The sequence below is a fragment of the Mustela nivalis genome (genome assembly GCF_964662115.1).
Source record: "Mustela nivalis genome assembly, chromosome: 6".
Classification (NCBI taxonomy): domain Eukaryota; kingdom Metazoa; phylum Chordata; class Mammalia; order Carnivora; family Mustelidae; genus Mustela; species Mustela nivalis.
In genome coordinates this window covers 12,845,354-12,871,258 of record NC_139025.1, presented here as the reverse complement: position 1 = coordinate 12,871,258, position 25,905 = coordinate 12,845,354, and the positions used below count along the sequence as shown (strand labels likewise).

Here is a 25,905-nt window from a genome sequence, read left to right as displayed (position 1 = left end):
CAGCCATCTAGACATTTGTGGGTCTTCTCATTAGTTTCGCACCACCAGCCAGATGATCCTTCTAAAAATGCAGACCTGACCATCACTATTAAGTTTTAAATGCTCTGGTTTCCCAAGGGTTCTTGGATACTTTCCATGCCTTTCCAAAGGCCCTCTCAGCCTATTGTGAGCCTGTCACTCCAGTTCCAAGTCAGATCCCTCCATCATCCTTCCAAACCCACTATACGGAATTTTTCTCGGTTGCTCAAATTTCACTATGCCCCTTCTCACCTAAAAGACTGTCTAGAACATTCTTCCAACAGCTCTACTTTATTTGACTAAGTCCTCTCACCCTGCAGGTCTCAAATGAAATGCTGTCTAGACATCCTCTAAAATGTGACAACACTGGAGCAAAATCAAAGTGTTTATTCTGTGTATTAATTCCAAAACGTCATTTTATTTTATTTTTTTTAAAGATTTTATTTATTTATTTGATAGACAGAGATCACAAGTAGGCAGAGAGGCAGACAGCGAGAGAGGGAAGCAGACTCCCTGCAGAGCAGAGAGCCGGATGCAGGACTCCATCCCAGGACCCTGAGATCATGATCTGAGCCAAAGGCAGCAGCTTAAACCACTGAGCCACCCAGGCGCCCCCAAAACGTCATTTTCAAGGAAGAATGCATAAAATGACAAATCACTGAAATGAAATATTTCATATATTTCAAACACAAAAATATAGAAATATTATTAGGACCCCCAAAATACAAATTCATCATAATGTCAATATTAAACCCTATCACTCTAGTATAAATTGGCAGAAAAAATTAAAATAGTATTTTTTTTTTTTTGACAGAGATCACAAGTAGGCAGAGAGGCAGGCAGAGAGGAAGAAGCAGGCTCCCCACTGAGCAGAGAGACCGATGTGGGGCTCGATCCCAGGACCCTGGGAGCATGACCTGAACCGAAGGCAGAGGCTTTAACCCACTGAGCCACCCAGGTGCCCCAAAATAGTATTATTCTGAAAAAAACCCTAAACCTTACATAAAAATGAAGAATATTTATAAAACAGAAAAGTCTGGGTGTTTTAATCGGTTAAAGATTATTTAGAAGTTTTATGTGTGTCATCATTAAGTCCTGACCGTTTTTTTTTTTTTTTTTTTTTTTGCAGTTTTTCACAGCTGCTGAGTTGGGGGAATGTTCATGAGATGATTAGAACTAATTTCTAATACTTTCTTCAGACTCTATCTTCAAACCCATTTAAAAAGCTCTAGCAGAGCTTTTTAAACTTACATTCTGTTTTGTTTTCCTTGAAAGAGAGCTCTAGCTATTATTTCCAAGAAGGCATTTCCCTTTGTTGAACTATTTCAGTTTCACTGGGGTAGATGGAAATCTTGGTCTGGTTTCTGGTGTTAAATTCACTACTATCATGATCAGACACTGCTTGTTCAAAATGTCTTTTCATTTGAGTGAGAATTATTCACACAATAAAAGCCTTGTTTTTTTGTGTGCACTGTCCCTGTTTCCTGCTCCCGAGGATTACAGAGTTCTAGAAACATTCCCTCTCTACACGAACATAACTTTATTCAGTTCAAAATCCTAATGCACTGTGTAACTCTCCGACAGCAGAATTCAGAACATCACCTTAAATCAAATTTCTGAATCCTTACACTTTGATTTCAAGACAAATGACTGATTTTTTCTTTTAAAACCAAAATACCAGCCTTTGAAGGCTATCTTATCTGGTCCTTCTGGCCAGTCTGGGCTCTTCCTGTCCTTCAAGCTCAGTGGACTCGAACCTTCCTCCCAGCAGCCATCTACCTGCACGTTTTGCTAGTAGAGTTATTCAACTGCAGCCAGACCCACAAATCAACTCTGTCTTTTGCGGGAATGGAAGGAGGGTGAAAGGGGAACAAGAAGAGGAGGGTTACAGAGAAGCCGAAAGCCTGTGAGGAGAGAAATCAGGATAATGAAGTCTGAGGGAGGAGAGGGGACGGGAGAAGGAACTGGATATTCAAGTATGGTGGGTAAATGGACTGATGCAGGAGTTGAAACACAGGTGTTGGGCCACCAAAGCTAATGACAGTTTAGTGCCAGCACACTGGAATGCCAAAAATCAATACTGCAAACACTCTGTCAGAACGATATAATGCAGGGAAGTGAGGCACTGTGCCAAGCATTCTATCTAATATTCATGTCCACCATGGAAATATAGGTATTTCCTTCTTTTCTATAGATGTGGCAGCAATGATTTAGAGAGAATAAGTCACCACCTAGCCATGAGCAACTAGCAGTACCAGATTTCAAACACATGATTTTAACTACTGATTTCAAAGCTCATTTTTTTTTTAGCCATTTTATATTAACATTATCTTCCCCAAAGTTTCAGAAATTATATTATGAATACAAAAAAGTCTAATAAAATTTGATGCCTAAAGGGATTAACTAGCCAGATCATGCCTAAAGAAAGCTTAATTGAGCTCCAATTGCTTAAGTGGCTAGAAGGGCAATTCTGGTATTTTGCACAAAAAAACTGAATTTTGGATTGGTTTAATATTCCCAAAAAACATTTAGATTATTTAAAACACCTTAATCACAAATCTGAGAATATCTAAAATCAGATTTTTAAAAAATAAAGAGCTTGTATCAAAACAAAAATGTTATTCCTTGATGTGCCATAAGTCAAGGCTTTGCTATGTTCAAAGGGAGAGATACTAATGTTTTATCCATTGATGGTTGATTCCCCTGTCCCCGCCTGCATTTTCTATATTTAACACCTAAACAAACCTTTAGCCTGAAGTTTAGTTCTGGTTCCTGAGTTTTAACAAAGATGATACCAAGAGTGGCAATGAGCAGTTCTGTCATCACTAGAACAATCTGCATAAAAAACTATATATTTTGGTTGACACATTCACAATAATAAGTAATTTCACATTCAGAGAAAAGGGAAGTACTAAGTAGTTCAAAGCACCAAGTAATTAGATCAAGTACAGTCACATCACCTGGTAATGAGCTGTGTACAAGGCAAAAAAATAAAAAAATAAAAAATAAGACTGGTATTTTATCTGTAAAGGGGGAAGGGAAAATACAATCACAGGAGTTAAAGGGTTCAACAGGCAATCTTTGTGTTGGTCTTCACAGTATTTGCAGACTCTGTATTAGTACTTCATTTGTACATTTCTCTAGGGAGACCAGTAGAATCTGCACTGTGCAGAATTATGAACAAAACTAAGTTTTTTATAAATAATTTGTAAAGTTAAAATGTTTCTTTAAAATTGAGAAATTTATATAGGGAGAACAGACATGATAAACACAAGAGAAAGCAAATGAAACACAGCTACTACTTCACACCTAACAAGCTGGCATCTACATTTGTCAAGTACAACCAGTGTTTCGCCAAGTGGCCCATTCATACTCTGTGGCTGGCGCTGTGAACGGACAGCAGCCACTTCAGAAAGCATCGAGAAATATATGCTAACATCACAAAAACGTTCATATTCTCATCTTAGCTACCCTAATTGCCTGTGCAGAAGGAAAAATGAAGAGCCTTCCATGGTCTCCAGAAAAGGCATCTTAAGTCACTGTGGAAGGGGACACTGAAGGTACTAGCACTGAGCACTCAGACCTGGTTCCCCCTATATGGTAGCAGGTCAAAGAATGGACCTGCCAATGACAATTATGTCACCATTTTCAGTATTTTAAGCTATTTTTCCCTAGAATAGTCTCTTGCTGGACTACAAGTGTGCCAGTGGTAGTGCCATGGACCTGAATGTGGACCCTCTGTATTTTCATCAGGCAGAATCTCCAGGTGGAAGGGGGAAGGCCCCGCAATGTAGCATGCCCCTCTATGCCTGCTGGGTTCAAGCTGTTCAGATGTTGTTTTTGTACAACTTGTTACATCTTAATAAGACTGACAACTAGGTTAGAAAGAGAGGACAGACCTAAAGCTAGGAGAAAAGCAAGCAAGCAAGCAACAGCAGCATATTCTGCTTTTTAAAAAATGAAACCCAGGTTTGGCAAAGTAGAAGTATTAAGACGCCAGCTTTTTAAAGAAAGGCTCTTTCTGAGAAGTGCACCACTCAGATATTCTCAGTCTCCAGTCCCCAAAGGGCTCATCCTAATTATAAGGGTGGAGGTTCCATGAGAACTAAATAGCCCAGGACTTTGCATCATAATCAAAAGCAGGTCAGAGTAATGCATGGGGACATTTACACAGGACTGGCCACCTGCCAGAATTCTGTCCCATAGCACTCCACTAAGCTTATAATTATTGTTGCATAAGAGTAATTGTGCACATTTACAAAGTACAGAGTGCTCTGAAGTTCCAATTCTTTTTCCCATAGATAATTCTTAAAAAGTAAGGTGGTTTACTTGCCAAAACTGCATGAAGTGGTGGGGCTTAGGAGAGCACGTGACTAAGCAGCCCACAACACCTCCATAACTTGCCAATAAAGGGTAGGCTTTAATAGTGTTACATTGACATTAATAAATTGCATTGAAAAGATTTAACAAAAAACACAAAAAACTCCTTTTGAAACAAAAGGATAATAAAGAGTAATACAATCAAACCGAGGAAATTTTATTGGTCATTATCTATGACAAATAGCCAACAACTATATTTTTAAAAAATTCAAGCTCATGAATGATTAAAAGAAAATGTTTTGAGCCTATAGTAAGTAATCAAAAATACAAACTATAAATATTCCTAGTAGGCAAGAAAATGTTCAACTATACAATCTTAAGCATACCAGGTAGACTTTTCTGGTCTGTGCTTTCTTAAGAGAAGCAACCTGGCAGTAAAAAAATCAAGGTTCCTATAAAGTTCAGACCATTAGATTTACAGGACTCTACCTTACAGAAGTAACAGGGTATGTGGGGGGAAAGTTACATAACAAGATTCATGTATGTCCAGAGGTTTTTCGTCTTGTCTATGGATAGAAATTAGGGTGCCCATGTACTTGAATGAAAAAAATATAGATCTTTATTTTAATCAATTTCTAAACAAACACCCCCATTTCTGTCAATGATAAACATAGGCAACAAACTACAGTACTATTAGCTGTACGTGTGACTTTGACACCAAAAGAAACTATAGATATTTTCATGTCACTTGATAGTTATTGCAGACATGTCAAAATGTCAACTATGTTCATCACTACTTTGAAAGTTATCAGACCTGATACTAGATCATTTTGTTAACACAGAAGAAACAAAATTTTAAATGCTTTTGCAATTGTATTTTAATATGCTTGAATTGCTTTGTATTTTTACTTTAATCTGGGTGAAAAAAAAATTATCCTAAGGTGAATCCATAGGTTTTGCCCAACTGCCAAAGAGGGCAATGGTGGGGCAGGCGGTGGGGGGGGGGGGGAACCTTAGGACTATCTGATATAAACGTTATATGTAATAATGAAAAACGGGAAAACCTTAATTTGCGACAGCTGGAAAACTTTAACAGAGCCAATTACGGAAGCATGAAAAAATTTATACACTGTATCTAATGATCCTATCTTACTGAAAACATGAATAGGCATGTATTAAGAAACAAATAAAATCACTAGTAATCCCAAGATTAATTTTCTATAGTTACTATTTTTCCGTAATGAATATATATAACTTCTATAATGGGAAGATTTTTTAAAATATTAAAAAATGTATTTGGTTTACAAATGGCCAGTCAGTATTAAAAAAACTGTAAAAGGCTGCACATTAGTGTAACTCTTTACTTTTAATGTTAACCCTGATTCAAATGCCAGCTCAGAGGGAAAAAAATGTATTTAACAACCACATATGAGAAATTACAATGAAACACCCATCACTAAGTCAACTTTTTTATACTTAAACACCCTTTGTCCCTCCTTACCAGGGACATTGCAGCAAGAGGTCTTCCTACCTAAAAATGCTTTTGAAAGGCCTTTGGAATAATGTCCCTCCAAGACAGCCAGAAATGCAGTTGAGGGCAAAACCACTGCTGCTCAGCAGGACAGGGATGATGCCGGGAGTCTCACAAACAGTACAGCCTGCACCAGCTGCAGACATTGCTTCTGCTGAGGCTCCTCTGCCATCAAATGCTTCTGCTGGACGTGAACACAGTTAGAAAGAGGCCTCCCAGGGGGCTCAGTTGCTTAAGCATCTGACTCCTGACTTCAACTCAGGTCATGATCTCAAGGTGGTGGGATTGAGCCCCATGTCAGGCTCCTTGCTCAACAGGGAGTCTGCTTAAGGATCCTTTCTCCCCTCTGTCCCTCCGCTGCCACTCATGTGTTCTCTCTCTCTCTCTCTCTCTCAATAAATAAATAAATAAAATCTTGTGTGGCGGGGGCTGTGTGTGTATGTGTGTGGGAAGAGGTCCTCTGCTGTCCCAAAGATCAGATGGGGATGGCCTCCATGTACAGAGGAGGGACTCCATGAGAAAAGCCAGGAAAGGAACTGATTCAATAAAGCAAATATTTCTTGAGCACCTGATTTAGGAGCTCAGGACGGAAGGGTTCACTGGGTGTCTAAAGTCGTAATGAGGTACACGCTTGGAAGACAGGTGAGTCAGGCTTTATGTATCAAGTTGTACTGAATAATAGATCTAAAGAGCCCTTCTTCCCTTGACTCAGCAAAGAGAAGAGCATATGGGAATCCGTGAGCATGGTAGTCATGTTGGTAGACTTCGCAGGAAGTTGGGGAAGCACTCCCACTTCCCAAGTGGATGGTTCCTAAGTTAACCACGGTAACTGGTGGTTGTTTTTCACTTTTCATCTTCTCTACTTTGCAGAGAAAAGCTGCAAAAATGGTATAAGGAATTTCCACAGATCATGACGCAGCTTCCTCCAATCCTAGCATCTTCTGTGACCCCAGACAATACAATTATCATGGTCAGAACCAGGAAATTCAGACGGCTACAATGATCCCAGTAACTGATGATTCTATTCAAAGTCCATCACGGTTTCCATCTGCTTTTTCGTCCCAAAATCCCGCGCAGCATCCCATGGTGTACTCAGTTACTCCCCCTCAGTCCCCTGCAGTCTCTGACAGCTGCTGGCTCTCGGCTCGCCGTCTTTCACGACCATGGCACCCTCACAGAGTACTTCCCAACCCACTGGGGTCTCCCCGGTGGTCTCACACGATCGGACCGAGGGTGCGTACTCTAGAGCCAAGGAAATGATGTCCCCTTCCCAGTGCATCAATTCCCGGGTTCAGGGTACAGACCCTGATTCAACTCCATGCAGGGGGCACCCGCCAGTTCTTAGGGTTGCAAATACCTTCCGGGAGAGGCTTTGCGATGGCGCACACCCTGCTTCTCGTCGCCGGTCACTCACGGATGCCAGCACCTAGCCGCCGCGTCTAGCACAGTTCACCACAGAAAAACTCGGTGTCCATACGGGTGTTCTGGGCCTGTGGGGATCAGCTTGGTGGTCCGGGTGAATTCCCACTAAACCACCACGACCACACACAGACTTGTTTGTGGTCTCATTTCCTGAAAAGGGAGGAAAAGGAACTGCCACACATTACTCAGGGCCGGCCGTGGAACACGCGGTCGTGCGCGCAGAGGGCCCTCACGGCCTCTCCCGGGTGCCGTAGGCAAAGACACGCTCCACTCCGTGAACTCACAGACTTCGCACCCACACCGAACATTCCCTCAGCTGCGGCACGGTCACGGAGCCTGCCGAGGCATAGGTGCGGGCCTCCAAGGGCTGCTCAGGCCCGCTGGGAGCCCGTGCGTCGCAGGAAGTGCTGAGGGCACAGGGCGAGTCGGGGTGACGGCGGGGGCAGACCCACCACAGCCAGGAGCCAGTCAGGCGGTCGGGAGAGACGAGAACACAACACGCATGCGCGGAGGCGGAGAGGCAGCACCGCGCAGGAACCACGCGGGACACAGTCACCCCCGGCGAGCGCCCATGTGGCTCCCATCCTGCACCGCGGTCGCCGCCCCCTCACGCTCCACGCAGCTCTCTGTGCCGCAGGCGGCGCTACCGTTCCGCTTCCTGTCCACCGCCTGCAAAGCCTGCTGGGGTCGGGGCGCACGGTGCCGAGGGGGAGCCCGCCGTCCACGCCCATGCTCCCCGGCCCTGGTGCATAAACAAGACCACCAGACAACTAAGGAAACCAGAATTAGCATGAGAGAGAAAAAGGAGAAAACAGAAAATACAACCCAGAAGATACAGATCATTCCAAGAACTTAGGAGGAGAAATGTCTAATGACAGCAATGGAGGAATGTGGGTTAGAAAAAGGGAGGATAAGTTATTGTCAAACGGAACTACAGGGAAACGAAAATAATGGGATCCTTGGGATTAAATACACAATTGTTGGCAAAAATGAAAGGCCTAGATAACTGCACGCAGAGAGCTGCACACCAATCCCTCGCCCGGGAGATAAAACTGATAAACACAGAACAGAAACAGAGAAATGAAAATTACAAAGCCAAAATCACGGAGGATAAATTCAGAAGTTCCACCATCCATCTAAATGGACTCCAGAAAAAGAGAAAAAATAAATTGTAGGTTTTTAAAATATTCAGAAAAAAGTATAATGGTTGAATTATTTCTCATAATTCTTAATTATTTCTCATAATGCTCAAATGTTTCTCATTTGTCTCAAGATCAGATCACCAATGGCAGACTTTATACACCATGAAGACAGGAGCGTGTGCTTCTGTTCTCTGCCAGGCACAGCAGCTGGCACAGAGTATATGCTTCATCAGTACTATTTAATGAATGAAGATATAAATATGTACTTTTTTTCCTAGTAAGCTCTATGCCCCCCACATGGGGCTTGAAGTCTTAACCTCTAGAACAAGGGGTACATGCTCTACTGGCTAAGCTAGCCAGGTGCCCCATGGGTACTCGTTTTTTTATATTTGTTTTTAGAGAAAGAATAGGCCCATATGAGCAAGGGAAAGGGCAGAGGGAGAGAGAGAACCTCGCAGACTCCCTACTGACCACAGAGCCCGACTCCAAGCTCTACCTCGGGACCCTGAGATTACAACCTGGGCAGAAACCAAGAGTCGGACACTCAACTGACTGAGCCATGCGGGTGCCTCTACTTGTTGATTTTTAAAACTACTTTAAAAACATAAAGAACACTTGCTGATACTAAATAGGATAATGAATTTATGTGTAAGATGAAGATTATAAGCCAAATCCTTGGAATTAGGAGAGGGATTACTTTCTCTACTTCTGTATTATTAATTTTTATGAAGAGTATTATACTTTTATGTGACTTATTGTCAGTGTCCTTTGCCCTCTACGAGGGTGTTCTGTTTTGCTTACCATTCCAGTCCCCCATACCTTGCCAAACATGACATAGGCACACGTGCCTATGTGGCAGTCATAGAGGACATGTAACACTTGGGTCTCCCTTCCAGAGAGGGCTTACAACTGATTGACTGAGTCATGAGAAATGCAATTAGTTCAAAGTCTCTGGCTGTAACTTCTTTGGATCTGCTACAGTTTCTCAACCCAGCCACTCTCTTCCCAGATAGCCCCATCCATGAATTGAGCGTGTTGGGGCCAAAAGTGCCTGCACTCCTCTAAAGCTTACTCTTCACTCCACTGTACTGCCTACAACTTTGTTAGCTCTATATCATGGTCTGAGGTTCCCCTTGTCCAATTGTGCTCTTTTCCTGTCAGGGGTCACATCTGCATCATGGACTGAAGGCTTTCCCTGTTCAATTCCACTTCTCCTTTTTTCTGTCCCAGGCATCATCCCCTAGTCCCAAACAAACCACTTGAAAGCCTATACGGTCTCAACATCTGCTTCTCAGAGGATTCAACTTTATATAACTTTTATAATTTAATTATTATAATTTTATATGATTTAAATTTATGTAATTTATATAAATATAAATTTATACTGTTGCAAGGTTGGATTATATTTGGGAAAGGCAGGAGATTGGATTTTGAGTAAGGTATATTAGAGATGGAGAGACAAAGACACCTATGCTAGAACTTGGACAAGAGGCAATGAGGGCCTAGAGCTATCACCCTGGGACCAGGACAGAACAGGAAGTTAGCAGCAATCTGAAGATAGACCCAAGGGACCCTCCCAACTGATCGGAGGAGGAGAATGAGGGGAGAGAGGCATCAAAGAGGCTTCAGTGCTTCAAAGCCTAGTGACGGATGATATCAATGGCATTTACAGCAAGTGAGCAGTGATGAGGAAGACTTGTTTAGGGAGGAAAAACTAAGAAGTCAACAATTGTATGCATGGCTTTGAGTTCTCAACTCATCAGCCTTCCAGGTGGAAGCTGGTGACAGATGGTGAGAAACATAACTAGGGGGAGCCAGGGTGGCTCAGTCAGTTAAGCTTCCAACTCTTGATCTCAGCCCAGTCTTATCTCAGGGTAGCAAGTTCAAGCCCCATTTTGGACTCCAAAAGAAAGAAAAGAAAGGTAGCTAGAATGGAGGAGAAAGCCTTGGAAGACAGAGATGCATTTGGTTAGATGTACATGTATGCTAATTGTCTTTTCCAAAGATAATTTTTAGGTCATCAATTATAAAGGAAATATGCAAATTATGCTGATGAACCAGAAATAAACTATGCAAGTGGAAACAAGGTGTTACTAATGAAGGCTGTACAGTTGAGAATCAAATGTGGTTGTGGGAGCTGAAATAAAACAGGAGACACAGTCAACAAGAGAAGCAAACCAATAAAGTACTCCTATCACCAGAAAGCAGACATAGTAGCTACCAGAAAACAAGTCCTGGCATCACATTCTAAAATAAATTTGTCGCATGGAACTTTCCAAAGGGGCTAAAGAATGACATAATGGGCAATGCTTCATCACCAGTTTTATTGCAACAACAAATTCTGTTTTTATATGACTGGATCTTAAAAAGATGACCTTGAATAAAGTCAAGTGTTTGTGCACATGCGGCCTCTGATGGTTTATCTTGATTTAAAAATAAAAGCAGAGGGAGGAAGAGCTGAGGCACATACCCTTTTAACCAACTTCCACAAACCACTGAGTGGAGATGGCTCAGGTAGTACTGCATTCTATTCAGAATATAGTTCTTATACTGCAGAGTCCAGATCATCATCAGTGTTAAAATTTAAGGGATCACAGCTGAGAAAGAAAAAGAGGACCATTTTCAAAGGAGAAACATGCAAACTTTCATACCCAATGGCCTCCTTGCTTCTGGAAGCCCTGAGCAGATAAAAATATGGTGGCAGGGGCGCCTGGGTGGCTCAGTGGTTTAAAGCCTCTGCCTTCGGCTCGGGTCATGATCCCAGGGTCCTGGGATTGAGCTCCACATCGGGCTCTCTGCTCGGCAGGGAACCTGCTTCTCCCTCTCTCTCTGCCTGCCTCTCTGCTACTTGTGATCTCTGTCAAATAAACAAATAAAATCTTTAAAAGAAAAAAAAAAAAAGATGGTGGCAAATCACACTCCCAGGTTAGCTCTAGAAGGCATTTAGTGCCCAAAATCTCCCTGAAAGGGCTACCTAAGTAGAGAGCCACCTTCAAACCTATCATATACAGTTTATGTGAGCTCAGTGAAAAATAAAAAACAAGGGTATTAAAACAATGCATTATTATACATGTATAAAATCTTTCCCTATAAATGTTGGTCAAATTAACAGTTAAGTTCAAGAACCCAGAGGGCCAGCGATGCAGACTTGTTGGCTTACCACCTCCCTGAAAAATAAAACTGTCCCATCGACATAATTATCCTTAAAGAACTCAATATAAGACAATCCAACTGGGGCGCCTGGGTGGCTCAGTGGATTAAGCCTCTGCCTTCGGGTTGGGTCATGATCCCGGGGTCCTGGGATCGAGCCCCGCATCGGGTTCTCTGCTCAGCAGGAAGCCTGCTTCCCTTCCTCTCTCTCTGCCTGCCTCTCAGCCTACTTGTGATCTCTCTCTGTCAAATAAATAAATTAAGTTAAAAAAAAAACACACACACAACCCAGCTTTTCTCAAGTTTGATATTGCAATACTTACAGAAGGATTAAAAAACAAACTAAACACAGATTTTTCAAATAAGCTTATTAGCTGGATGGTGTTTCCTGATGATCTACACACACCACAGTATAGTCCACTGGCTTCACAACAGCTGCTTGACCTCATCTAACACACTTGCGCTTTAAGACCAGCTCTTGATAGCAAAATTGCGACGAGATCAGACTGCTAAAACTGTCGCTTCCGAGTACACATGACGGTAAGGTATATATTCTAGAGAAACATGATGCTGAAGATGGTGATTATTTATCTCTCACCTTCTTATCAAGAAAACTGGATGTTATAAAAGCAATGGAAATCCAACAATCAACTGATAGTTCTGGGGTCCCGCATACCGCTGAAGAGACAGGTGTGTGCATGTGTGCGTGTGTGTATGCACCTGTGGGAGCAAGCACAGACACGTGTGTGGTGGGGTGAGGAGAAGCAGAGGTGGAAGACAAGGGGAGAACAACAGAGACAATCAAACCTGATGGTTTAACGTTGTTGGAAGAATAATTAGACAAGCAGTAGGAGTCGGAAGCTATCAGATGAGCTGAGACTAGAGAGTGGCAGTTTCTCCTGGCTACCGTGTAGTAGGGAGAGGCCTGCCACTACCACAGCATCCCCAGTAACTTTGAGAGCGACACTCCACGTGGCACAGAGACTAGCCTATCAACACTCTTGACCAATGGAGCAACAAACACCACTGCCAAGACCGCGGGCCCCTCTTTTCCACATATGCTCAGTCTGAATGGGATTTGGGGAAGACCTGCCTCACAGACAGGCACACTCATTGCAAAACTGGAGAAGTCCTGTACGGCCGCAGAAAGTGAGGTGAGCGAAGGCTGGCGAAGTGCCCTCCCCAACAAGCCATGCTGACTCTAGGCAACATCGTAACTTTAACAGTTTTCTCTACTTAACAAACCTCTGGGGTACTTCGATCTCGGTGACTATCTAAATAAAAACTAGACACAAAATACACATAGGGACTCAAAGGGAGATGACCCTATTGATATTAATGCTATCCTACTGCCTGGGTTGGGTCTCTCCAGGAAGGCTGCGGTTGCATCACTTGCAATCATCACAATGACAGCTTCGTCTCAGGGTCCTGAGAGCAGGAAGTGAAGAAATCCACATAAAACACCAAGTAAAGACACAATAAATGTTACCTATGTTATTCCTGTCATTTAACCTTGGGTGAGGGACCAGCATGCTAGCAAACCAGCAAAGAGGCGCAGTCCGGAGAAAGGGATGGTGCACAGAACCTTGAGGGTGCCGTGCTTATTTTAATAGCAAGTGCCAACAGTGGGCTTCCTGCATTGGCCCAGCCTCCACCAAGCAACACACACGGCTTACACAGCGGAATCAGATATCCTCTGGAGCCTACATTCACAAAACAATGACATGCATAGAAACAGTGTGATATCAGAGAGTGACTGCAGTTTCACAAGCCCAATAAGATTATATTTTACATATAATGTTGACTGTTCCACGAAAGGGAAACCCCTTCCCGCTCCCACGTCCAGAGACTTAGCCACAGTGCAATCAGGAATGTATTAAACAGCAGAAGGGCAAGGGTCTGGTCATGACGAGGCTGGACTGGACTGCCAGCCAGGCCAGTGGCGCTGCCCCGGCTGCACCCAACACTGACGTCCTCCTCCAGCGAGAGGACTGGCTTGCAGATCCCGATCGGGATCAGGAAAGGCGTTAGCCCACCAATCTCAGGGAATCAAGTTGTAGCGTAAAAATTATAAGAGGATACTTTGTTTAACCATATCCTATTAGTGACTAAGTACAACTATATAATATCTTAAGTATATAGTTACACCTTACGGGGCTTCACTTTAGCTTCAAATGAGGCTACCTGGAGCCATAATTTGTTGTTCATTATCCTACAGTGACAAATGACCTGCCTGATTTGAAAATTCTAAGTTGTGCAGCCCAAGAAAACGCAGCAGGCACTGTGACAGTGCCTCCCACCGGACCGACTTCCTGGATTAACTGCTGCTCTGAGTCCCCCCGTCCAGCACAATGATGAACGCCCAAGGACAGGAGCAGACCATCTCCAGAGCCACACGCACTTTGTTCCCACCTGCTGGACTTCATGCTGACAGAGTCAGGCGGTGTCTTCCCAAACCTGTTTATGCCAGTCGACTTGTTATTGTAATTATGAAATTTAATTAAATATTATGAAAGCTGATGGAATAGGAGTATAAGAGATAAATCTTGTTTCTATTAAAAACTAAGCGGAAGGCCTTAGAAAGACTTAATGAAAGCAAGTCACTAAAAAGAAAGCTATTGGATTAGACGTGGGCAAGACGACTATAAAAGATGAGAGAAAAATGAAACTTCAGAGTCCATAAAACTGGATTGCATTGCTATTGTCTGTTGTACCTCTGATGGTTTTATACTGTTAATACAACATAAAATTCAAAATAGTAGCATCACTGTTGAAGAAAAACCCTTGGCCTCACAAGAGCTTGGCAAGTACATTCTACATATTTTAGTGAAAACAAAATATATTGGGCATGTATAACTTTTAAAGATTCCCTACTTTTAACTGGTATTTTCAATTAACTCAGTTCCAATTATGCTCAGTAAGAGGGTTATTTTCCATGCTTCAAATTAGAAATGACTTTGGATTAGTGGCTTTTAAATTTATGAAGTGCTGTGATCTAAGCTGGATACCTCTGGAATATAGATGTCCAAATTTTTATGCCATACAAATCTCTACCAGATTTAAACACTAAAACATACTCTTTCCCTTCAGTCTAACATAGCAGAGAAAGAGCACGGCAGTTAAGAACACGACGCCAGTGAGACAGCAGGAGTGGAATCCGGGCTCCCACACGACTAGTTCCCTGTCAGCTGAACCACTTATGTCCACTGAACCACGTGAGTCCTGTCTTCTCAACTGGGAGATGCCATCGTTAATGCTACCTATATCTCACTGGGCATTTTGAGGATGAAAGGAGAAAAATGCAGGGCATATCAAATACTTACTAAAACTTCCTCATACATAATATGTGCTTCAAAATGTTCATTAATATTAATATACTGCTTAATAGAAACAGTGCCTGCTACTGCATAAGTAAAATTATAACTAACATGTTCTTAATGTGTCTTTTTTTAGTGAGATGGCCCCCAACAAGAGACAGCTCAGAAACACCTGTGAAAAATTTCCCAGGTACAATAAAGCAGGGTTTCTCAGCTAGAAGCAACTTTACCTCCCAAGACCTATCTGGAGACATTTCAGGTTATTACAGCTGGGGAGGGGCAACTCCTGGCCTTTAGGGTATAGAGGGCAGAGCTGCTGCTAATCTTATCTTACAAGGCTCATAGGATAGCCCCCTCCAGCAAAGAATTATCTGGGCCCAAATGCCAAGTTGGCAACACTGAGAAACCTTGTCAAGTTATATAGGACAGTGTATAAGGAAAAGGTGATTTCTAAAATCTGAACACCATAAAATCATTGAAAAACACTGGTTGTTTAAAAATGAAAATGGGATTTTTGTTATCGTATTGTCAAGTATCTATGACTGAAGACATGGATACCTGGCAGCAAGACAAGATTCTTATGGTCAATAAACCCTCGTGAACACGGTCTACCATGTAATAACCTTAGAGAAAGTTTTATTCTACTGTGAACAATGTAATACAGCTACCATGGGCACTAGAAGTGGAACTTCATTTGGAAGGAGACGTCTAAGTCAGATTCAGAAACCCTGGAGCAGTAAGTGGAAAGTCAAACTGCTCTAGTACTTTGCATCTGGGGGGCCCCTTGGCTGGACTGCGGGGACTCCTGAGCTGGCTAATGCTCCACAGGGTAGGTCCTTCCTTGGCGAGCAGCCTGTTTTCTCAGCGTGGGTACTTGCTGGACTTAAGCTCACTCTTGAGTGAATAATGTGGCTCAAAAACACTATTAGATTGCTCCTAAGACTTCATTTAAACTACTGACGGTTCAATAAATCACAGGGCCTTTCTTTAAAACAGGAGGTAAGACTATACATAAAGTACAATCCAAAAACAGATGCATATATAATCCCTCCCCCCACACAAACATAAAGTAGAAAAGATTAGAAAGGAAGTCACCAACATACTAAGGATACTTATCTCTTCAGTCCCTTTTTTACCCCATTCTGTAAGATCTAGATTTGACTCCTGCCTGAGACTTCCTGGCTCTGCGACTTTTGTCAAAGAGCAAAAATCCTATCAAAAGGATAAGAATGTGTAAGTCCCATTTACTGATGAGAACACTGAGGCAGAAAAGAAATGGTTCCATACTAACTATAAACCTTTTTGTAGTTATAAAACTACAAAAGTAGTTTATAAAACTCCTTATAAAACTATAACTACAAAAAGGCAGCATTCTGAATGTTTTTGTAGTAAAAAAAAAACCTATCTTTAAAATATTTTCAACTTTATGGCATCTCTCTCTCAAGGGAACAGAGCAAGTCTCTTAGACAAAGACTATATTTCATCCACTACATTTAAAAAACCCTTCCTAGTAAATATACATTTCTATGCCTGAAAGGAGGAACTCACTCAAAAATACAAAAAGACAAAAATGGTAGCAGATACATTTACTTTATCCACGAGGCTGCAGGATCTCCACTCACCCTTCTGGTAGAAGAACTTCCTGTAATAGTACGCGCCCAGGTCCACATGCTCCACGATGTACCTCTTCACCCTGTCCAGATGCAGCACGAGGCCGTCCTTGGGCACCTCGAGGACAGCCACCCCCGCGTTTGTGCAATGGGAACTAAGCGTAGACTCAAAGGAGGCACTTTCACACCCACTAAAGGAGCCAGAATTTGATTTTGACAGGCTGATCTTCCTCTCACCTTCTCCCCCAATTTCATTCCGAAAATATGGACAGCTCATGACCAGCTCGTTGCTCTTATCATCTCCCTGGTCCATGCTGAGGCTCCCCTTGGAATTGAGGTCCTCGGTGCTGCCCATCGGGGAGCTAAAACTGGCCGAGTGGGACAAAGGTCCCGAGACCAGGGAGGCCACAGCAGCGGCTGATGCCCCCGTGGTGGTGTTTCTCCTCTTGATAACATTGTGCCTGTTCATAATCGCCTCATTCAAGTCAAATAATATACTCTGGACATCATAGTGGGCAAAGCACTTTGGGCACGTCCAGGGCCTGACAGAGTCTTCCGACCGGTTATCCTCCAGATCCGACGACTTTCCAAGTTCCTCACCTTTGGCATTGCGTAATTTCCGAAAAATGGATGAGTCTCCGGTTTCGGACTTGGACCGGCGCTTGAGTGGTTTTTCCCTTTCCTTAAAGAGCCTGAGGTTGTCTCTCTGGGAGATGGGCCCGTCAATAACATCCAGAGAGAAACCAGAGCCCTTGCCCCCACTGGCGATGAGAAAGTCACTGAGCTTCGTTGGAGTTGGACCGCGATCGGACTTGTCGTCTTTGTAGCCCTTTAACAAATCGAAGAAGCTTTCCCCGGACGTTCCCTGCTTGTCAATGGAAGAGGTGCTACCATATTCCCTGTGCAGTGACGGCCCAGTCTTGTAGGTGGGCGAGACACATTCATCAAAGCTATCCACGTCAAGTTCACTTATGGTGATGTCGCTGTTGCTCCGCTGCCGGATCCTGCGCAGCGCTTTCCTGGGGGAGCTGGGGTAGGCTTCGGGCATGAGAAATCTGGAGTCCATGCTCTCCGCCGGTCTCGTCTTGTTTTTCAGCGTGTTCTGTATGCTCTTCAGCATGGCTGAGTCACTGGAATTGAGGCTCACAGAACTCCCCTGACTCACAGGACTGCTTTTGGAGGACAGGCTCTCAAGGCAACTTGAGGTTTCTATTTCCTGGCTTGAACGGCTAGATTCTTTGACGTTTTCCTTTCGTGGGGGCCAATCCGCAATCCTAGCCCTAACCCCCATCTTGGGGACTCCGGGGGTGGAGGTTATATGGTGAGAACCTTCACTTCGGGGAGGCCCGACCGGAGCCATGACCGAGGACCCTAAGCTGCCATTCTGGGACCTGAAGCGCCGCATGTAGAAGTCGTCGGTGTGGACTTTGGGAGCGCCATCCGTGGCCACCACCGAGGCCCTTTCGGGAGCAGCAGGCCGCTCTGTCTGCGACCGTTTCAAGCTGGTCATGATGGAGAAGCAATCAGACTCAAATCCCTGCACAAAGGACCATCATAGCTAAGTTTTAAATGTGCACTTCCCTTTTGGAGAACGGTTTCCAGAGAATACAGCAGTTGCATGAGATCTTAATCTTTTTCATTTAAAAGGTGAAATGATGCCTTGTTTCCAAACCTCTGAAAATCCAGATCTTCAAAACATTATAATCCACAATGGTTCCCTTTGCTTTGCTTTCACAGACAGCTTTCTTTCAGAAGAAACTGAACGGAACTTGTATTACTGGGACTCTGTGATTGCCACAATCCCATGCTTTCTCTAAAAGAGAGAAGGACAATTAGAATTAGCATTTGATAAATACCTCTAAAAATAAATATGCAATTGCTAAAACCAGACACATGAAAATAAAAGACTCGATAATGGACTGCAGGTCACAGTTCACAGCCCATCTTTTTAGTAAAGCATGTTTAAAAGAAAGTGAAGGCATTTAATAAAATCCAACATTTAAATAATATATGTTTTGAAAGACTATTAATACTTTAGCTTCATTGAACTGTTACATGTAATGGAGGTGGGGTGGGATAGGGAATCTTGTTCCAAGACATCAAGGCTCCTACCCCAAGTGCAGACCAAGTACAGGCTCCAGTGATCTCCCATAAGGGAGAACATCATGAACCACTGTGCCGAGCAGAAGTTCGAAACACGAGCAACAGAGTTCAATAATCAGAACAATGTAGAGTCAGTTTTTAAACCTGACTAAAAATCATGTTATCAAGTACACTGCAACACTCACTTTTTAACATCCTTCATATTTCAAAACCCCACTTGCTTTTTCAGTTTCTTTACAAACGCTTAACATAGTTGGCAAGAGCAGATACAATAGAGAGAAAATAAACAGGTTCTCCCGGAGCCATTACCTCCATTAGCACTCCCCTGTATTTCCCTCACTTTATTACTTACCCCTTGAGGAGCAGTCCCGCATTCACCACCACCTCTTCCCCAGCTCTCTTTAGTCTACTCTTGAAGCTAGAAACATTCCGCTAATTAACAAAACGCCTGCATTTCCTTACGCATTGCTTCCTCCTCCACCCTCCGGTGCTGATGTACTAAGACAGCAGAAACAAAAATGCTGTTCTGGACAGACCTCTCCGTATTCCCCAACAGACGACAGAGAAGTGTTAGCATCCTTGCAGGTGACGGGTGAAGAACACCAACTTCCTTGTGAGCCCATCAGGCAGGAGGGAAGAGGCACACATTCTGAGTACAAAACCCCGCATGGTTGCGTACATCCTGAAAATAAAGGCAGAAGACCCCTTTCCAAGGCTCCACAAATTACACAAGAGGTGGCCTTTAAATTCTTGCCAAATACATGTTTGGAAGGATGCTGCTGAACCAGCACTGCGCTGACAGGGCTGCATTGTCTACAAATCACGGCTGACACCCCGAGGACGACCCGCGCTTGCTGCACTCGGCTCCTCGGTAACAAGCACTTACTTCCAAGATAATTAAGCATCTCACTCGTCGGCCTCCTGCCTCCGAGGCAGCCGCTTTAATTTCTCTTGGAGCACGCGGCATCCTTTTAGAAGACTCGCTGCTATTTAAAGGCTGGAACATTTAGGGGAGTTTCAGAAACTGCACGCTGCCTGCAGAATGCAGGGCCGGCTCAGCTCCAGCTGGGCTCAGGGGCCGGCCAGGCAGCCGGGCAGAGAAACGCAGATTGTTTTCACTCTGGCTCCTCTTCCCCCCTGCTTCTGTGCAGGGGATAAAGGCTTTGCAGGGCTACCTAATTAAACCTGGCTTTTGAGCTCTCCAGCCACTTCTGCCCTCCCCGGATTGCTCTGGATTCCTTTACAATTCACAAGGCTGCATGCTCCTCTCGAACTGTAAGCCTTCAAGCGGAATAACATGCTAACTGTTGCTTCCAGCGGCAGAGGGACAGCACATGTGGCCGCAGCTGAGGTTCGAGAAGTGCTCCACATAAAATGGGAGGAAAACCAGGCAACTGAGCCAAAATACAAAGTAACCTCCAGCCCATCTCCAAAGGAAAAAAATCTTTAGGCAACCAAAGCTAGAATTTATGAGCTATTTTGTAACTGGGGGTGGGGGGTGGGAGGTGGGGTGTTGATTTCAAAGAAACAAGCTTTCAGACAAAGAACACACTGGCATAAAGAACAATTCTAAGTAGCTTCTTATAAAAATCAGATGCTTTCAACATTTCTCACAAGCTCACAGAAATCCAAATAAATCTATTCTCAGAGCTTTCAGTCTCTAAAAGGCCAACACACTAATGCCACCAGGATAAAGACATTCTTGTCACGTTTCATTTCCCTCAGAAAATAGTTTGTTGCAGAACAGTCTTTTTTAGGATCTGTGAAGTTGTATCCATTGTAGGAGGAAACTGAAAGCCAGCCCTAAAAGACAATAAATAGAACTGACTTGGAAATGCCCAGGCTTGGCTGTCTCTATACAGACCTCCTCTTCAGAACCATCTCAAAGCCTTCCTGGATTTTTTAATGAGCTTTTAAAAATCTTATATTTCATAAAAATTTCTTTGCAATTTGAAAGAAATGTCACGACTCCTGCTACATCTTGCAAAACAATGCAGTATTTTCTTTTAATTTCAAAATATGGATGGGCACATGGGGAGAGAGCATGCCCACAGTTTAATGACCTGTAAAAACCAAGGAGTGGAAGACAGACAAGTAACAGGTATTTTTTGTCTCTGTCATGGGACCTTCTTTACTATTCTCATTCCCTGCCTGCCCCATCTCCCTCACTTTCTCACTATCCTTGTGTACAGCATAGCTCAAATCCCTTTCAGTGCAATATGAACTTTGGACAGAGACTAATAAATGTAGAAATATATGTATGTTTTGCATTTGTTAAACTAGTCAAAAATAAAGATGTCAACCATCTGTGTAATATTATGACAGATCAGTTACACCTAAAACCCATTCCTTAAGGTCGACAGAAAAGCAAACATATGCTGACAATTATTAGCAATTCCCTTTACTATCAGCAAACCTGCCTAAACATCAATAAATACAGTAAAAAGCAATAGATTTAAATAGAAGAACAATACTGACAGCACATCACTTCCACCTGTTGAAGGAGTAAGCTATATAGAAATTTCCTTGGTACACATTTAATTTTCCACCTCTAGGTACCACTACTTGTGTCTACGTTATACCCATTTAGTAAGAATACCAACCCACTGTTTAGTTCAGTGACTTGCTGCGGATTCTATCAGAAAATAATACAGTCTTTTCATCACAGCGTAACCCACCATCTTTCCTGATAATATCAACCTTCCAGAAGTGCTTCCTCCTCACTTCTGCATCATCCCCAGCATTTCTGAATTTCCTTCTGAGTGCTGACCACACATTTGGCGCTAGGGCCATTAGAGAAAACAACCCCTTCTTTCAAGGGAAGCTACAGGTATAAAAACAGTCCCCATCATTCTGGCTCTTTGAGACATTTACACTCTTGACCCCTCCCCTCCTTTCTACAACGTTCTTCTCTAGATTTCCATGCTGATCATGTTCTTCATTTTCCCCTGCCTTTCTCTTTTTGCACACTCTTCAGTATCACCAGTGGGCTCCACTGAAAACTGGTGATTCATACTTTAAAGGGGCTATAAAAGGTATTGGTACTGGGACGCATGGGGGCACTGAGGGCATTAGGATGAGACAGCAGGCACGGCTACACCCAAGGAAACATACTCCTCTGGAAAGCAGGATGCTCACTTGGTTGGATCACACAGTTGCCTGTGCCACTGACCACAGACAGAATAATGGAGTTGCATGGGGCGGTGGCTGCACGGTAGCCAGTACCTTCTCGTAATGTCAGAAGTACCCAAACCTTCACATATAATCTCTGTGCAGTAGCCTCCACGTCTCCACTCACAACCCTCTTTCCCTAAACTCCAGATAAAATACATGCAAGTATTCATTTGATACCTTCCTTATTTACCCATTTTGTACGGTGAATTAACTACCAAAAAAATGGAAAAATAATTTTTTTCCCAAGAAATGAATGAGGGATAAGGAAGTGAGAACAATAAAGAATTGAAGGAACTCAATAAAAGGAACATGAGAAACTTTCTTTATGCCAAGGGCATAAAAAATGGTTTAAAGGCTACACAAGAAGATGTGGGAAGGGAAAAAATAAAAACAAAACCAAAAACTGAAAAACCAACAACTACACTTCCTCTGCCCTAAAATAATTTACAACACAATACAGTATATTCACCAAAAAGATGCAGTCCTTCTCATCAAATATGTCCATATTCCAAAATGGGATGTTGTTAAATTCATCCACTGGTATTTATTTAATATTAGTTATGAAATTTGACTATTTATGAAAGTATCAATGTAAATACTTTACAAAGTTGTATATACAGATTTAGAATGCCCATAAATATTCTTTAGAATGGAATAAGCAGCTTTATTTTAAAATAGAAATATAAGCTTACAGTGCTTGAACATTAGGTTAGCAAAGATGACCAAATAAGGTAAACTCTTTCCTTTACATCCCTTCCTGGCTTTCTGAATTTCCTTCTCTTTACATAAAAACGACATCTCCATTGGAAGGGCTGTCTCGCTCTTTCAAGAGAGTCTGAAACACATACAAACATCTCAGTGCAATGTCATGCATAATTTAAGATCTTTGAATCAAAGTGTAACTTTTTAGACAGGAATTTCCCGCTTTTTTCATTTCCATTCTGTCCCTTCAACAAAAAGCAGGAAGGAATGGGAAAAACAGACACCACTGATGGAGACAAAGGAGATTCAAAACACTTGCTCTGAAATTAACGGAGTATAAAAGTTATGGGATTACAACACTATGTGACAGGATCAAGTCACATTTGAATTTGGAGATAAGCAAGCAATTTAAAATGTGTCCATTAAGCCAGAGCAAGAACCAAAAGTGAGAGTAACATCTGGATCCTACCCACCTGCCCAACTAAAAAAGTTTAATGAAAAAAAGTTACATTTCAAAGGCCTGGTGAAGGACACAACAAACTTTGGCCGAAAGCTTGATGGCAAAAAAAAAAAGAGATGATGAATAAAGTAGGTATGGAGCAGGTTATGTGGTGCAGTTACTAATGAGCAGTGAACGTTTCAACAGCTGGCCAAAGAAAAAGAGAAATAAATGGGAATGTTTATCTTTTATACTTAAGTACGACTAAACTTACGTAATTACTCTAACGCCAAAGAGCTAGGTTTGAGGCGCTCCAGGGGGAATGGTAAAGGTAGAAGTAAAGTAAAAGGGAATGAGCAGGAGGGTCACAGTGAATCCGATTTATTAAAGGGAAAATAATGGGTTTTGACGCTCGGTAAACTAATACTTTCAAGAAAAAGAAATCGGAGCTCACCCTCTTATCAGGGGCCCTGCGTATTTCCATATCTGACAGCAAGATATTACAAGACCAGACTAGATCAGGAAAACAAGTGTGTGTTTTTGATGTAATAATTTGTATATTAATATTCATTTAAAATTCATAAAAATTGTATTCAACAATACTGTACACTGTGATCTACTACTACACAGATGCTATCAAACAGGACTTGGTACTAAACCACTTAATACCAAATATGATCTAGAGAAAGAGGAACGTGAAAAATGGATGCAGGGAAGAACCAACAAATGTCTCATACGCAGGGGGAAATCCTTATCAGCTTTTCCCAAATTCTGCCTCAAATTCTGCAAGTTATTAATCCACATAAAAGGGTCCCATAATTAAATAAGGCAGGAACACAGTATATATCAACTCCCTTAGGACATGATAGTAACTTTTAGTAGATTAAAGACTCCATGAGAAAAACAAAACAAAACAAAACCTAATTTATTTAAACTAAGGTTTCTTAATGGATATGACCATGGATTCACTTTTTAAAAAACAGAACATTTTTATACTGTGCATCCTGTTGAACACAACTGGGGACAAGAATGCCCAATTTTAGAATAATCTAGGATATTAACAAAATTGTATATACACTATAAATATAGCTGTTTTTTTTAAAAAGCTACATATAGATATATAAACATGCCAAAGGGAGTTCCCCAAAGGATTTTAAAATGCTTGTCTTTAGATAATTGGATTAAGAATGACTTCTGGGCTTTTTTCTTTTCTTTATATCTCCCCCCCCTTTTTTGTAGTCATTCTATTTTCTAAAATGAGCATATGTAACTTTAATAATCAGAAGAAAAAACTTAAGAGAAAAATAATCATTTTATAATTTTTCAGAAGTGATTCTTAGAAACAGAAAGAAATAATCATTCTGTTACAAAAAAAAGAAAAAAACAAAACCCTGGGAATATAGTACAATGAACACTGCACTATATGCAGTGAATAAGATACTGCACTGTGTTAAAACTCCAACCATTCAAATCACCAAACAACTCAAAATTCAAAAGATCTGATGTCCTTCATAGGAGATGATACTGCACTAAACTGTCAGATTTAAATTAAATCAAAGAGGGCTACGTGACGTGTAGAGTATTCAAGACTGTGAGATCAGCAGTATTGACAGGTCTGATTAATTACTTAATACAGATGATGAACACAACTGCCTATACTTCCTCATTTACAGATGACATCTTTAAATTTAATACTGATATAAAAGCTCCCTCCTGCCCAGCTGGCTTACCTTTCAGCCCCTCACCAGGTGGTGGTGACGTGGAAAACCAGGTGAGGCTGTCTGACCAGAGTGAGGCTGGGCCGCCATCACTCACCCCCTTCCCGGGGGGGCGCATCTCCTTTCCCCACATCTGCAGGCATCTCCCCTTCCGTCCTCACAGCCTTCCTTCCCCAGAGATTCAGCCTCGGTGTAAAGACTGTCACCATGTGACTCTGCTATGAGATATCGATGGCTCAAGAAACTGAAACTGTTTGCAACCTGGAGAGAAGAGCCCAATAATATTGACCTTCTCCTCTGGGGACAGAAGGAAAAGACGTCCGAACTGTATTAAGTCAGATTTAAATTAGATACGCTGTGAAATCCGCCTTTGACCTACACACGAGGAACCGCAGCAGAGAATCCACATCACGAAGACAGCTTGTCAGGCTGCAAGCACAGACTCGGGGGCACCAGATGGTGCTCTGCCCTATGCTAGTCACCCTCCCAGGAGGAGACACAGAGGTCCCTCGAATGTACTTGGAACAGACGAGAGGAGTAGGGGAATCCAGAGGGTTCAGTCAGATAGAGGATCACCAGTGGCTTTAATAAACATAATGTGGTTCTCAACTGAGTATTTATAGTCCAAAAGAATCTAATCGAAAAAGCACATGTAAATTCAGCTTAGAAAAAGAGCAGATAATAGCATCAGTGAGAATAATGAATAAACATAGTTATTTCTACTGTAATATCCTAATATCCAAATAATAACTCTAATATCCAAATAATTGTTAATCATGATTAATATCAACAGTAACCACATTTCACTTCGCAGATTTTAAAATACCAGCCAAGGACCAAGACTTAAAAGAAAAATTTAAAGTGGGCGTCTAGGTGACTCACTCGGCTGAGAGGCCAACTCCTGGTTTGGGCTCAGGTCATGATCTCAGGGTCATGAGATCGAGCCCTGCATCAGGCTCTGCTCTCACCTGGAGTCCACTTCAGACTCTCTCTCTCCCTCTGCCCCTCCCCCTGCTCATGCACCCTCTCTCTAAAATAAATAAATAAAAGCTTAAAAAGAAAGAAAGAACAAAAAATTAAAATCACCCCGCCCTGTTTTAACATTTCTGTAGATTGCAGATGGTTCATTTGTCGGTTTCATTCTGCCCTTATTTCTGACCAGAAGCTCTCCCTGCAGGGCTTCACAGTGTCCGGATTCCCATCCACTTCACTCTCCAACAGGTGTTTATGCCTTCACTCCTCATGAGCACCATGTGAGG

General features: G+C 42.4%; 1 protein-coding gene across 9 annotated transcripts in view; it reads right to left on the bottom strand.

Moving 5' to 3' along the window:
- The window catches only part of SIPA1L1 (signal induced proliferation associated 1 like 1), a 363,533-nt gene that overhangs the window by 117,291 nt on the left and 220,337 nt on the right, over positions 1–25,905 (bottom strand). For all 9 annotated transcript variants that reach the window (XR_014312408.1, XR_014312409.1, XM_082733366.1 and 6 more), the window contains one exon: positions 16,523–18,323. Coding sequence is in view for 7 of the 9 variants with exons in the window: in XM_082733366.1 (XP_082589492.1) it covers positions 16,523–18,020 (1,498 nt within the window). In the remaining 2 variants the exon portion in view is untranslated. The remainder of the gene's footprint in view (positions 1–16,522; positions 18,324–25,905) is intronic.